Source organism: Falco naumanni, chromosome 10 (assembly GCF_017639655.2).
Source record: "Falco naumanni isolate bFalNau1 chromosome 10, bFalNau1.pat, whole genome shotgun sequence".
NCBI lineage: Eukaryota > Metazoa > Chordata > Aves > Falconiformes > Falconidae > Falco > Falco naumanni.
Window position 1 is genome coordinate 5,745,369 of NC_054063.1, and position 14,414 is coordinate 5,759,782.

The following is a 14,414-nucleotide window of genomic DNA, read 5'->3' on the forward strand; positions in this document are numbered from 1 at the left end:
ATAGATGTACGTGATAATGTGCTAATGCTGCAGGCACATGAGGCATTAAGTCAAGACTGGTCACATGACAAGGGTGATCAAGTGAAATGGAGCTTCCAACTTGAAGTAATGAAAGTATTTTCACCACAAGAACATGGGAAGGAGTTGCTAAGAGAGGCTGTGGCATTTCTGTCCCTGGAGGTTTTCAGATCCTTACCAGGAGAAAGCCCTGAGCCACCTGGTCTAAATTCAGTGCTGACCCTGCAGGAGGTTGCGCGAGATGACCACGTTCTCCTTCATTGCAAGAACCGAGGAGAATCAATGAAATAGGAGCAGGGTTCAAAATGAACAAAAGGAGGTGATTATTGATACACAGTTCAGTTAAGATGAGCATTAGGAGCACTCTGCTACTGGCTGTTTTGGATGATAGAAGTTATGTGGGCTGTAGTCTGGACAGGTTCACAGAAGAGATCCATTGGGAATTACATAATGGAAACAATGTCTTGCTCAAGAGCCTCTGAGCACACAGCCTCTGAAGGCAAGCAGTAGATGTAGACACCAGAGTTAAGGGAAGAAGGGAAGAAGCTGGGTAGGTGCATGACTGTCTCTGGCACTCTTTCCTGGCACCTGGTCTTGTCAATATCCGAGACAAAATACTAGGCTAAACAGACTTTTAGTTTGACCCAGTACAGATGTTTTTAGGACCCAAAATCCACAACACAGTAATGTTTATTCAATTAAGTTACTATTCACTGTAAGTGGAGACTGTCTTGTCACAGTGGTCTAGTGGCTAAAGTGTGGTGGAGTTACGAGCTAACATCAATGAGTTCATACAGCTGACAGCATGAAAGACGTGCTTCACAGCATCACAGTAAATTAACCTCTCCAGAGCAAGGGTTTGTCTTATCTCTTCTGCACAGATCTAAACATGCAATGATACTAAGCAACTTGTGTTTGATTTACTTTGTAACTGCATGAGAACTGACCTTATTGTGGGTTCTGTGATAACTCACATCTAATCACATTACCAGAATAACTCAAAATTGTTAGGATTTCAAAGAAAAGCAGCTCACAAGTTTAAGTTTTAGAAATTTTAATCAAAATTCTGGCAGGATAAAGGCTAGAAGATGCTCTCTCCTGCTTTTTAATTATGGATAAACTAAAAATCTGTGAATTGTTGGAAGATGACAGTACTGAGAAAGAACCTTTGATGGTGTGATGTCAAGTGAATTAGTCTATAGAAGTTAGGAATATTTCTGCAGGTATAAGATTCTTCTAGGCTTCACAAAACTCCCACCAAACTCTTGATTTTGCCAATCTTCCTCAGAGAAACCTTCCTTCTATCTGCAGGGCAAGTCTGCGGGGGATGAGGAGGGAGAGAGAGAGAAAGCGGGGAGGGAGGGGTGAGAACTTCGCGTGGGAGAAAGCCCATGCTTTCTCATCATCTGCAACTGAAATCAAACCACTTCCCGACATTTAGCCTGTAATGTGTTCCATAGCGATGACCATTTGTGGTCTAGTATACTGTCATCTTCTCCAACATGGCCAACAAGGGAGCCCCACACAATGCCACCCTGATGCACCATACCTGCACTTTGTTGTCTGAAACTCCCTGTGAAATAGAGCAGTCCTTTCTCTTCCCATTGCTGACACGTTTCATGCCTCCTCCTTTCTTCTGATGATGTCTTTTGGTTCTTTAGAAAAAGAAAAAGTATACATGTGATATTTCCCCTGTACTGCAGCACCCTCCCTGCTGCGTGGGTTCTCCCTCTCCCTCACCGCCATGTCTCAGTCTCCTCTGGTTTTCTTTACTCACCTGTCCCAGTCAAGCCTACCTACTCTTTCCCACCCCTCTTTGCAACTTGTCTTCCCCTGTTTAACGCAATCCTTCTATCCCAAGCTCGCAAACACCCCACTTCCCGCCTTTTTGATCCTTCTCTCCCCCCAGTATCAGAACAGCAAAGAACCCACAGAGCCATGCTTGGCTCTACCACCGCTGCCCTCGCGCAGCTGGAGGAAGCGGGTGCAGATCTCCCCTCCCTGACCCTGCCTTGGCGTCCTCACCACCCTCACTGCGGTTACCACCACGGCCAAGGCGCAGGCCCCGCGGGCTCCTCGCCTGGGAGCCCCCCTGGCTCTGCTGGCTGACGCTGAGGCCCAGAGGAAGAAGCGCCAGGGTGCTGCAGCGGCCTGGCCAGCGCAGGCCTGGCCTGTCCCACCTGCTGTCCCCGAACCGTGCTCCCATGGGCCTGCGGCCTGGCCCGCAGCCCTTCACTCCTTTGCTGGAGCCTCCTGCAGACCAGCACCAGCGGAGATCCCTGTGCCACCGCTCCGGGCTGGGAGCAAGGGATGCGCAACGGCAATCCACCCAGCAGGCTCTCTCCTGTTACCGCTCCCTCCTTTCTAGGTCATTGATGAACATGGGCACCGGCACGGGTCCCTTGCGACACTGGTGACAGCTCTGCTTTGTGGACTGACTGTGACTGACGCTCCGCCGTCTTCTCACCTTGCAGCGATCGCCCCCGCACCCGAGGTGCGAGGTCCCCGCGGCCCTTCTCCCCTCACGCTGCACCCCGGGACAGGCTGGGAGCCAGGTGCCGGCACCCCCGTGCTCACCCTGCTGCCCCGGGCTGCCGGCTGGCCGGGGGTCCGAGCCCGGCGCCGGAGCGCGGCCCGGCCACGCCGCCGAGCGCCTCAGGGGGGGCGCGGCCCCCAGCCCGCCCCGCGGCCGCTCCCGTTCCCGCCCGCGCCACCGCCCCAGAGCTCCCCCCGCCGCCCTGTGAGGCGGAGGCGGCCGCGGGGGGGCCGCTGCTCCGCCGGGGCGTGAGGGGACGGGGCCAGCAGCCCCCGCGGGGCCGGGCGGGCGCGGGGACAAAGCCGGCCGGCGCCGCCCGACGCTGCCGCCTTCGCTTCGCTCTCGCTTCCCCGGGGCAGGCGCCGGCCTCCCGAGGGGCGGGAGGTGTCGCCCCTCACCCGCGCCGGGGCGCCGCGCCTCCGGCGGCCGCAGTGGCGCTGCCGAGCAGGGCCGGGCGCTGGGCGCCGAGCGCCGGCCGCCCGCCCGCCCGCACCCCCTCCCCGGCCGGCTGGCTGGCTGGCTGCGCGCACGGCGACCATGGCGGCGGCGGTGGGGCGGGACACTCTACCTGAGCACTGGTCCTACGGCGTCTGCAAGGACGGGCGAGTCTTCTTCATCGAGTAAGGAGGTGCCGGGGGGAAGGGGGGCGGGGGTGGCCCCGCTCCCGCTCGCCCGCCGTCGCTAACAGGTGCATGTTTTCCGCTTCCCTCTCGCAGCGACCTGACCCGCAGCACCACTTGGCTGCACCCGCGCACCGGGGAGCCCGTCAACTCCGGCCACATGATCCGCTCAGGTGGGTGCTGGCCGGGCCGCCCTCCCGCCGGGCACCGCTAACGGTGGCGCCGCGCCCCCTCCTCACCCCACACCCCCCCCCCCCCCCCGCGGGCGGTGAGGCGCCTCAGGGGCGCGGGCGAAGTTCTCACCCCTTCCTCCCCGCTTTCTCTCTCTCTCTCCCTCCCCGTCCCCTGCAGACCTGCCCCGCGGATGGGAGGAGGGCTTCTCCGAGGAGGGCGCCAGCTACTTCATCGAGTGAGTACTGCCCGGCCCCGGCCCCTGCCCGCCCGCGGGGCCGCCTCAGGCGGAGCGGAGGGCGCCGGGCCTTCCCACCCCGGCTCCCCTCCCCAGCCCGCCGCGTCCGCCGCCTAATTAATGATCAACGTGAGGGAAAGTGACGACGAGGTGTGCGGTGGCGGGGGAAAGTTGGCCGGCGGGATGCGGGCTGTGCAGCGCCGTGCCGTGCCGTGCCGCGCTCTCCCGGCGGCGGGCAACAGGTCTCCCCCAGCGGCTCCGTTCTTCGCTGGCTGTTTTTGTGCTGGGTCCCCCGCCCTCCTGGTATGCAAAGTGCGGTTTGTGGCAGGTGGAGCGTTGCATTGCCGAGCGCCGGTCATGGTTGAAGGTGGATCGTTGTGTTTTGTTTTGTTTTTATATGTTTATTTTAAACGGCTCGTGGCTGTGGATGCGGCACCGGGAAGTTTTGCAAGCGAAAGGCTTTAGGGGTTTCTTCCCAGAGACGGGGCTGAACAGATGAACTTCTGTGGCCACCATCGTGTCTTTTCATGCAGCATATCTTGTTCAGAGAATGGTTAAAAAGTTGAGATGTGCCTCCTTTAAGGCGCTTGTATTCTGTGAGATGCAAGCCTGTTGTAGTCAAATCAGGTAATTAACAGACCTTCTTCCAAGCATCACATGTATAAGGCTTTTACAAATGTAAAAACTGATGTAAAAAGTAGAGATGTAATCAAATCAGTACAACTCAGGTATACCTTGGATATAGGCTTGTGTGTCACTTGTGATGTCTTTGAATTTTCCATTGGAAATGGATGCATGACAAATGCAATGAAACTAACAGAAAAAGATTGGAAAACACTCATGCTATCTAACTCATCAGTGCTGGGCTGGCGTGGTTAAGCCAGGTCATTGAGTACAGTCACCTACAGGTGCTGACAGCTGTGTCACAAATACGTAGTTTTGAAACACTTGCAGAGTGTACCCCAAAACCTTTGACAGACTTGAGATTTTTAGTTAAGATCAAACTTCAAAACTATACTGGGCCAGATGAAGGAGGAATTGACTGAAGGCATCATAAATAACTCATGTGCTAGGATGTTTGTTAGATAAAATTCCAGATGATCCTAAAATGTCCTTTTTTTTCCCCCCTACAAAGGAGAAAAAAAGGCTGTCAACCCTTTTTGGCTGAGCCAGAGAATTCCTTACAGTGTTGGACTGGGCAGTGAGTTTAGCCCTCAACTCGTGAACCAGAGGTAGCAGGAAGGCACTGGAGCAGCCACCCTTTAACTGTGGCCAGTGCCTTGAAAGAGAGGAATAAAAGTTCTGGTTACATAGGAGGCTGATGGAACTCTAAAATAGGATAGCTGTACAGTCTCTCAATGGAATGTAAACAGATCCTTTGCACAGATATATCAACACAAGCTTCTTTCTTCTTCGTAGGAATACATTTATTTGTTTTTCTGTCCTTTCCAGAAGCTTACTAGTATGATTCTAAAACTGCTTGAATTCCTTTTCCCAGCTGCTCTGTTTGGAAGTTCATTCTTGTGTCTTGTTTGTCAGGCAATTACAAAACTTTTAATTTCTGATCCATTAAATTACAGTTGTGTGCAGTGCATTGTTGTAACTTGTGCTAATAGCATTCTTTATCATGGACCGGAATTGCTGCAGGAAATGAAATGTGGATATGGAATCGAGTGTGTATTTTACAGAGCAATTGGATAAACTCGACCATCTTCAGCCAAGCAAAGTTTTGTAAGCAACAACAGTAATTTTTTTGACATAAATCTGTTCATCTGTACTGCTTCAGACCAAAGATTCACCTGTATCCAGTATCCTCTTCAGCAGTGATACTTCCCCCAGCGCTGCGCTAGCCTCTCTATTTTCAGTTCAGAGGCTTCCTGAGCCAAGTGGAATTTCTCAGGTTTTCTTCCAAGAACTTACTGACCTCTCCTTGTGCTCACATAAACATCAGCATCCTTAGACGAGGATTTTCATACCTCACTGCTTTGTTCATTCCTCCTATGCTGATTCCACGTGATGAGTTCTCAGCTTACAGAAAAGGTTACTGGTCCCTAAATGCATAATTTCACATGTTGTACTACTAAATTCCATTTTCTGGCATTCCATCTCTCAAAAACCATGAGCTCTCCTGTATAATTACCCAGTCCTCTTCGTACTGGTGACGGTTTTCAGTCTGGTGTCATCCACAGAAATTTCATGAGCACATTGTCCCTCCTTGGCCAATTTGTTGAAGGGTGTCAGGAGGAATGATACAAGTAACCCTTCTCTCTTATGATAATTTCCACTGTTAATGCACCTGTTGTAGTTTTTCCTCTTTGGTCAATTTCTTTATGTATCTTGTAAGTCTTATTTCTGTTTTAAATATTATTGAAGTATTTTTTTAAATTAAAATATTACTAAGTATTATTTCCGTTTAAAATATTTTAATGTACGACACAGTATCAGACATTTTATTTAAATGTGTATAGGCTGACTACACTTACATAACTGATTTCTGGTATTAGAGAAAACATTACATGTGAGCAGTCTTTGACTTCAGCTAATCCTATGTCCATTTACTTCCATGTCTTTATTACTTCCTTCAATACTATGGACAGTCTTGAAGCATCATATAGTAAACCAAAGATCTGTATGCAGGTCAAGCTTAATTTTAAAACCAGGTAAGCTCTTTTTCCCCTTTCCAGATACCAGGAGTTTGAAAATTTCCAGAACTCCAGTTCTGTTGGATAGAAGCTTTCAAAATCTATGTGCTCTGGTTTATAATGTTTTTTGTGTATCAGTGCTGTGCTATGGTTAAGCAGCTGCCCTTTAGTTTAAGGGGGACGTGGTTATTTACTTGAGAAGCTTTTCTGAAATCACATCCCCTCTTAGTCTTGTTTTGCTCCGCTAAATAAGCAGAGTTTTTTGTCCAGCCCTTTAAAAAGGGTGGTCTGTCTGATTATCCTGTAGTTCTTCTCCGCACCTCTTGCGATATGAAGTCATCTTTCCTGCATGTGAGTTAACGGAATTGTATGCTGGAATGAGCTTTTTGAGACACTCAAACAACAAAAGGGCTTTCTTGGCTCTAAACATTTCCCAGCTTTCTGCATTTTAGGTTGTTTGCCTATTTGGGGAAGACACCCACGCTGACAACACGTGTAAATGCTGCTAATTGACTGATACATTCAGATCTTTCTTTTCTGTTACTGCTTTAATTTCCAAGAGTGTAACATATATTAGGAAGCCATGTGTGAAGCTACATTCTAGTTCTTCCCATTTATGCATGTTCAAGTCTTCCTGGATGATTTTCTCTGTTTTGATTATTCTTGAGGTTTTCTTGGTAGTGGCAAATCCTATTACCACAGTGTTGGCTTTTATGATAAAACCACTAAATGAAACATTAGACACACGATGTACAAACTTTTTCTGGGTTCCATGTAGTAGTTTTGGTAAAATCTGGGTTTTTCTTTTGTGGCTTATTTGCAATTTAAATAGCTTGTCCTAATGAGAAAACGGGATAGCTTTTTATACCATTTTATAGCTTTCCACATACATAGCCTCAGCATCTTTGTTACTCTTAATCAAAGAAAGACATGGCATGATCAGCTATACTCAATCTAGATACCAGTTATGAAAGGCTGCAATTTGGTCATCGCTGCTTGTGAACTGTTAGACTTTTTTCATTAATGTGACTTTATTTTCTCTTCTCTTCAAGTGACAAAAATGTGTAAAACCAGCAATTTAACTTTTTTCTTAAAACCAAAAAACCCTGAGTGTTCAATTTGGTATGCCAACCTTTGTTCTATTTTAAGAGGAACATCGATTCAGTTGTGGTCGCAGGACTAGATGTTTCTTTGTCTAACAGCATCATGGATGTTGTGTTTTCTGACTTTGAGTGCTGAGGATAGCTCACACCACTCTTTCCCGTCTCTTTTTTTTTGCTTGTTTCCTCTGCTGATGTTTTTGAAATGTGTTTGTTGAGTTTTATGTTAGAAAAGGTTGCAGAATGGTTGTTGCTGCTGAGTGTATGTGGAATTGAATAAGGACTTGCTCTGGTTTGTTTCTGGTAGTTGGGTTGCTGATGTGAAGCGGTAACTGGTTGCAGCGTCTCTTTTTGGGGAAGGAGATTTGACATGCAGCCAAGAGACTGCTGGAAAACCAGTGCATGTATGCATTATAATTCACCCTTTTGTTTCCTTTTGCTGCTTATCTTTTTCCGATCATCCAAAAGACTGAGGGAAGTTGGAAAGCTGGAATGCTTTTTTTTGTTACCTTCTTATAGCTTTGAAAGATTGAGACGGGTATTTGTGTGAAAGGATCCATTCTTCCAGTATTAGATACCTAACCGACTTGTATTAAAGTATGCTAAAAAAAGTGTACTGGTGCTGTAGAGGCCGTTTTAGAACGCTGCGGTAATATTTTACATCTGAAAGGTAGTATTGTATTCAAGTTCTAGTCTAAAATTAAGAACAAAAAAGTGGAAATCAGCACTTAGGTATCTGAAGCTTACCCTGTGTTTGTTTGTTTATTTATTTTTTTATTTATGATATCAGTTTTTAGTCCAACTTGGCCTCTTCAGTTAACAGTGGATGTACAAGAAACAAAACTTAATGAAATCACCATTGTTCATAGCAGTAGTCTGTAAACTGCAACTGTTATTCTTTAATTCTTTTATTTAGCTTTTACTGTATGTAGGAAGTACGCATGGTATGTATTTCAAGTATGTGGAAATAGTAAACTAGTGAAGAGCACCAAACTGAAGTCTGCCTTGGTAACTTTGGTTCTCCTGTGCCAAACGTGTATGCTCAGATGTCATGTCACTGAACACCATACAAGAGCTCAAATTTACCCAGTGTGGGCTATAGAGGATACCCAATTAATGATTATTTAATCAGAGAAGTCCAAAGGAGAAGAGACCATCTGGATTATTTAGTTTAGTCCTTTCAATTATCTGATATAATTGTTTTATAATCTCATTAAGAAACTTAATCAACAAGTTTCTTCTGCCCTGCAGAAATTCCTGTCTTCCCCACTACTCCTAGTAGGGTGTTGAAGATTGTTTCTTTTTAGTGGCTGTTTAGGTGAGCTGAAGTACTGCTTACTCTGTGTGTTTTGTGTCCTGCTGTAAATGCAAATTACTATTATTTTTTTTCTTGCTCTGTTTACCATGATATTGCTGTAGAAGCAAAAGATTTTGGAGCACTTAACTCCAAGGAGTAAGGAGTAGTGATGTCCCTCATGATGACATCTTCGATGTAGATGTTCTTTATGGTTCCTGAACTGGTGCTTAGATAAAAGATGTCAAGTAGTGTTTAAGTAAGTATATGAACCAAGATGAAACCCACCTGTGAGGAGGTGGCCTGCGGAGTACTTCCCTCTGCCATTGCTGAGTATAACCAGTTTGTGTGGAGTTCCTGAAGTGGAATAAAAATTATGTAGCTGGAACCATATGAGAACTTCACCAACCAAAAGTGAAGATGTTTACACTGTCGCTAGCAAATTTGTGGATAGTCTCTGGCAAAATGAAAGGATGTAAAATGTCATGGAGAGACTTTCAGGGAAGGAAACGTGGACTTGTTCCACAGCAGCTGGTAAAGCTCTAGTTTGGATCAATCTGGAGGCACCACATGAAGTAGTCTGTGGGTTATGACTGGTTACTAGAATTTCATCAGGAGTCGTCCTTGAGGGGACTAGAATTCACTGAGGTAATTTGGGCAGGTGGAAAAGCAGACATGAAATTGAGAGGTGGAAGAAAAGCGCTGGAGTTGGTTTTTGTGCTGCAATCTGAGGGCTGGGAAGCTGTCCCAGCCTGCAGTTCTGCAGGAGCCAGAGGTGGTCTGGAGCGGCCTCTACTGGCTCGCTGGCAGGAAGGGAAAAGCTGCCAGGATGGGAGTGAAGCGGTGTTGGTGCTTTTTGTTCCTATTTTTAATTTCTTGTAAGAAAGCATTCCCGTTTTGGCAGCTTCTATGAGTTTCTCTGTATCTCCCCTCTTGTCCGTTGTTCTCCTGCTCTGAGCGTGATCAGACAGCCTGTTTAATAAAATAAAAGCTGGGAATATTGGGCCTGCTGGGTAGTTACAGTAGCTGTTTCATTCAAGTTGAGGAAACAATTAAGTGTCCTTTTTTGGTGACAGTTAAAATGAGAGATCACTTGTTAAAGAGTGAAATAAACACAGATAGATTTGTACTCGGGCAGAGATTGCTGACGATTGCAGGCAGCAGAAGTACTTTGTAGTTTAGCTCCCAGAAAGCCAGAAGAGGATACATTCATGCTGCCTGAATTTCAGAGTGCCCTCTGGAAGATCAGGCTTGGAGCTCTGCATAAGGCAAATGCCACGTGCGGTTTGATTCAGCGATGTACATGAATGAAAAGGAACATTGTGGAATGAAGAGGAACACTGTGTGCATTCCTTAGGTGAAGGAGGGGTGTATAAGAGGAGGTGCTGGGTTTTGGTTTTGCTTTTGTATTATTTTTTTTTTTAGCAAGGCTGCATCAAAAAGTATGCAGCTTGGATTGTGAATCCTTGTTCGCCTTTCTTCCGAAATACAGACTTGCTGGAAAACTGATCACTGACTACCTGAGGAGCAAGGATAACAGATACTTAAAGCGTAGTTTCCATTAACTTGAGATGTTGTTTTGGGTGTTGAAGTCTTCTGAAAATCAAAGTTGTCTGGGAAACAGGGCAACATTCTGTTGTTCTGGTTGGGGTTACATGGCTTCCTTGCATTGTAGCCCAGAAACAAAGGTGTGAATTGGTTCTTCAGAACTGCTAGCATCCATATTTCGTTCAGTATGTAATCTAGCTTCTTTAACATGAATCTGCCAGAAAAACTTCATTCATTCAGCCTCTTTCTTGAAGTATTCCACTTCTGCATTCATGGAATCTCTGTGCAGGTAAACGTGCATATGTTTTAGGAAGCTGCATTTTGCAGCAAGTGTTTCAATATTTCTAAAAGTCTGTTCAAAATGTAAAGATTAAAAATAAATGCAGTTGGACTGTAGATATTGATATAGTCTTGAAAATAGTTTTCATAATCTTGTATTACATTTCAGACTGCTTTTAGAAGTGTGCAATATGCCTACCACATCAGATGAGGAAATAGATAAGCTATTCAACACTTCGAATGGTACAGATTAAATGTACTGCTTCAGTATTGTAGTGCTGCATCCCTGCAAAGACCAGCTTGAATAATGTGGTGCCACATTTACTTAATATCTGATTCTATCTGGTATGAGTGTGCATTCTAATTTACTGTTAAATCTAATTTGTTTTGTCTTTGCCTCCTAGATGTGCTTTTTAAAAAAGCTTTTTTATGACCTTGGCTTGCGTAATGGTAAAGGATGGGGATAAAACCTCATTTTATTTGTAGTTTGTCTTTTCCTGCAGCATTATTAGGTGGTTTTACAAGGTCTGCTCTGGGATACTGTCTTTAGAAGCAGAACTTTTAATTGAAAAGCAGATTTGTAATTAAAGATGTTAAAATCCAAGAAAAATCTGGTTAAGAGCCCAACCCTTTTCTTTTTGATTGCCTGCCATGTAGTACTTGGCAAGAACGTCACTGACTTGTCTAGACAGGTACGAAAGCTTGTTACCAATATGTAGTAGGTATGTGCTTTTCTGCCTGAAGTTTTCTGTTTAAACCCTTGTTTTCCGTATTGCTTATCTGTGTCTTTAAAGGATTTATCTTTAGTTTAATAAAAAGTACAACCAAAACCACCAAAACTTTTAAAATGAGATCTGGATACACTGTTGAAACAAAGCATTTGAGTAATAGCTGGATTTTATTTACCATTCTTTGTCAAGTGAGGACTTTTAATACATTTTTATTTACTTCCTAGAGTCCAAATATCCTTAACTAAGCGCAGAGTACTGAGCATTTTGAAAATACATGTCGATTCTGCAACACGCAGGTGACTTTTTTTCGAGGAGCTTTGTATAGACTGTGACTGTCAAAGATGACTAAACAGAAAAGCTGCTGTTATTTTTTATGTTGTTTCATCTGAAAAAATATAATTATTGGCTTCTTGTAAGCTGCATGTTTGTTTCAAAATGTCATAGTGAATGTTGTCTACCTGGACCTTAGTAAAGCCTTCGGCACCGTCTCCCACAGCATCTCCTGGAGAAACCGGCTGCCCACGGCTGGGAGGGGTGTGCTCTGCACTGGGTTGGAAGCTGGCTGGACACCGAGCCCAGAGCGCGGCGGGGAATGGAGTTACACCCCGCTGGCACCGGGCACAAGCGGTGTCCCCAGGGCTCGGTGCTGGGGCCGGTCCTGCTTAATGCCTTTATCGATGATCTGGGCGAGGGGATCGAGTGCACCCTCAGTACCTTTGCAGATGACACCGAGCTGGGGGGTTGTGGATCTGCTGGAGGCAGGCAGGCTCTGCAGAGGGGTCTGGGCAGGCTGGACCGATGGGCCAAGGCCAATTTTATGGGATTCAACCAGGAGAAGTGCCAAGTCCTGCACTTCGGTCACAACAACCCCACACAGCGCTCCAGGCTTGGGGCAGAGTGGCTGGGAAGCTGCCTGGTGGGAAAGGACCTGGGGGTGCTGGCTGGTGGCCAGCTGAACATGAATGAGCCCAGGTGGCCAAGAAGGCCAGCAGCATCCTGGCTTGTAACGGAAACAGTGTGGCCAGCAGGACAAGGGAGGCGATCGTGCCCCTCTACTTAATCCTGGGTTCAGTTTTGGGCCCCTCACTCCAGGAGGGATGTAGAGGTGCTGCAGCGTGTCCAGAGACGGGCAACGGAGCTGGGGAAGGGGCTGGAGCACAAGTCCTGTGAGGAGCGGCTGAGGGAACTGGGGGTGTTGAGTCTGGAGAGGAGGAGGCTTGGGGGTACCCTATTGCTCTCTACAGCTACCTGGCAGGGGCTGCAGGCAGGTGGGGGTTGGTTTCTCCTCCCAGATAACAAGTGACAGGACAAGAGGGGAGGTTTAGATCGGGTGTTAGGAACAGTTTTTTCACTGAAAGGGTGATCAAGCACTGGAACAGGCTGCCCAGGGAGGGGGAGGAATCGCCATCCCTGGAGGTGTTTAGAAAACGTAGATGCAGTGCTCAGGGTCACAGTTTAGGGATGGACTTGGCAGCCCTGGGTTAACAGTTGGACTTGAGAATCTCAAAGGTCTTTTCCAATCTGATTCTATGATAAGATACGAAAATATGCTATAAAGACATTCAAACATAATAGCCAGTGTTTGCTGTTCAGGAGCTGTCATATTGATGCAGAGTAGCCCCGGCTTAGAGATTTACAAATAATATGGATTTTTAAACTCTGGTAGTTTCCATGTCCCTTACTGAGCAATTTGAAATGCTGCAAGAATATTGTTGGTTTTGCCAGGTCATTCAGAGAATTTCAGTAGAAGTATCTTCAAGTTTTGTATGAGATTTAAATAAACCTTGTACCTGATTGGTTTCTGCAAGGAAACATTCACTCCTGTATACTGACTACAGCAAGGAATCATAGAATCATTTCAGTTGGAAAAGAGCCTTAAGATCGTAGAGTCCAACCATAAAGTGAACACTGCCAAGTCCACCTCTAAACCATGTCCCTAAGTGCCAGTTAAGTTAGATACCTCCAAGGATGGGGAATCAACGACTTTCCTGGGCAGCCTGTTCCAGTGCTTAACAACCCTTTAGGTGAAGAAATTTTATCTAATATGCGATCTAAACTTTTCCTGGCACAAGTTCAGGCTGTTTCCTCTCATCCTGTTGCTTGCTACTTGTTTAGAAGAGGCTAACCCCCACCTTGCTACAACCTCTTTTCAGGTAGTTGTAGAGAGCGATCAGCCACCCCCTGAGCCTGCGTTTCTCCAGGCTAAACACCCCCAGTTCCTTCAGCCACATCTCGTAGAACTCGTTCTCAGGACCCTTCAGCTTCCTTGCTCTTCTTTGGGCATGGAAGGTGGGGTCTCAGTTGTGACTTTCCCTTGGGATGGCTGCAGAGTTAGTAGCTGAGCTGCAGTTACAGTGTCTGAGCCAGAGGTTCCCCGGGGCTTGCTGTGCAGGCAGCCCCCCAGCCCTGCACCCCACTTGGCAGTGGAGGACCAAGGGGCAGGGTGTGCCACGTGCCAGGCCCAGCAGCTAGTCCATGGGGTCGTACTGGGCAGGCAGAATCTGTGCTCATCGTTCCAGTTCTAATGATAATAATAGTAAATTACATGCCCCAAACAGTGGAAGTTTGTGGAAGCAGTGTTTAAACTGAGTTTGCTTAAATAAGATACCCATGGTTAGGAGAAGAGAAGGAAAGATGTGAAATAATTTTGGAAATGTAGGCAAGTAGCAAATTGAAAGCCTTTTCATGTGGATTTTGGATGTGTCTATGTGTTCACAAATTAGAAAAGAGATAAAGCATTTTGAACAGTCGGCAGCGTGGACTTGAAAAGGCCAGAAGCAGTGTTCATGTTGGATACTATGGACTGTTTCAAGCACAGTTTTTGGGGGGATTTATAGTAGCCCCCCACAAATCTACGTCCTCTTGCTGCAACTTCTGCAGCGTCAGTATTGCTTATAAGGAAGCTCACAGTTTTTTATTTTTTTGACTGACCAGATGCAGCAGTCGGCTATCGTGCCTGAAATTCTTGTCCTTTCACTGGTCAAACCTGTGGTTCTGGGACTGTAGGCGTAGCTGGGTGGTGAGGTGCTTGGAAGGCTGGACATAAAGACAAGCAGGCAAGGCTCAAGAAGTGACCGATGGAGCTATATGTATTGGCCATCTCTGGGGAGAATAAATTCTTGAGTGAGCGGTGCACAGTATGTAAAATTTAGTGATGTGGGAGGGTCGGAAAGCATTGGTTTAAACTAGTTGCAAATAAAGTATTAAATGGTGTTGATAAGTAAGATGGGCTGAAGA

The 14,414-nt window shown here is 46.4% G+C and overlaps 1 protein-coding gene across 4 annotated transcripts in view; it reads left to right on the forward strand.

Moving 5' to 3' along the window:
* The first annotated feature begins 3,041 nt into the window (after positions 1-3,041).
* The window catches only part of PLEKHA7 (pleckstrin homology domain containing A7), a 160,105-nt gene continuing 148,732 nt past the window's right edge, over positions 3,042-14,414 (forward strand). For 3 of the 4 annotated variants that reach the window (XM_040608613.1, XM_040608614.1, XM_040608616.1), the window contains exons 1-3: positions 3,042-3,174; positions 3,271-3,347; positions 3,526-3,583. In XM_040608613.1, the coding sequence (XP_040464547.1) occupies positions 3,092-3,174; positions 3,271-3,347; positions 3,526-3,583 (218 nt within the window). In that variant the 5' untranslated portion in view covers positions 3,042-3,091. The remainder of the gene's footprint in view (positions 3,175-3,270; positions 3,348-3,525; positions 3,584-14,414) is intronic. The other variant, XM_040608615.1, reaches the window with a different exon arrangement.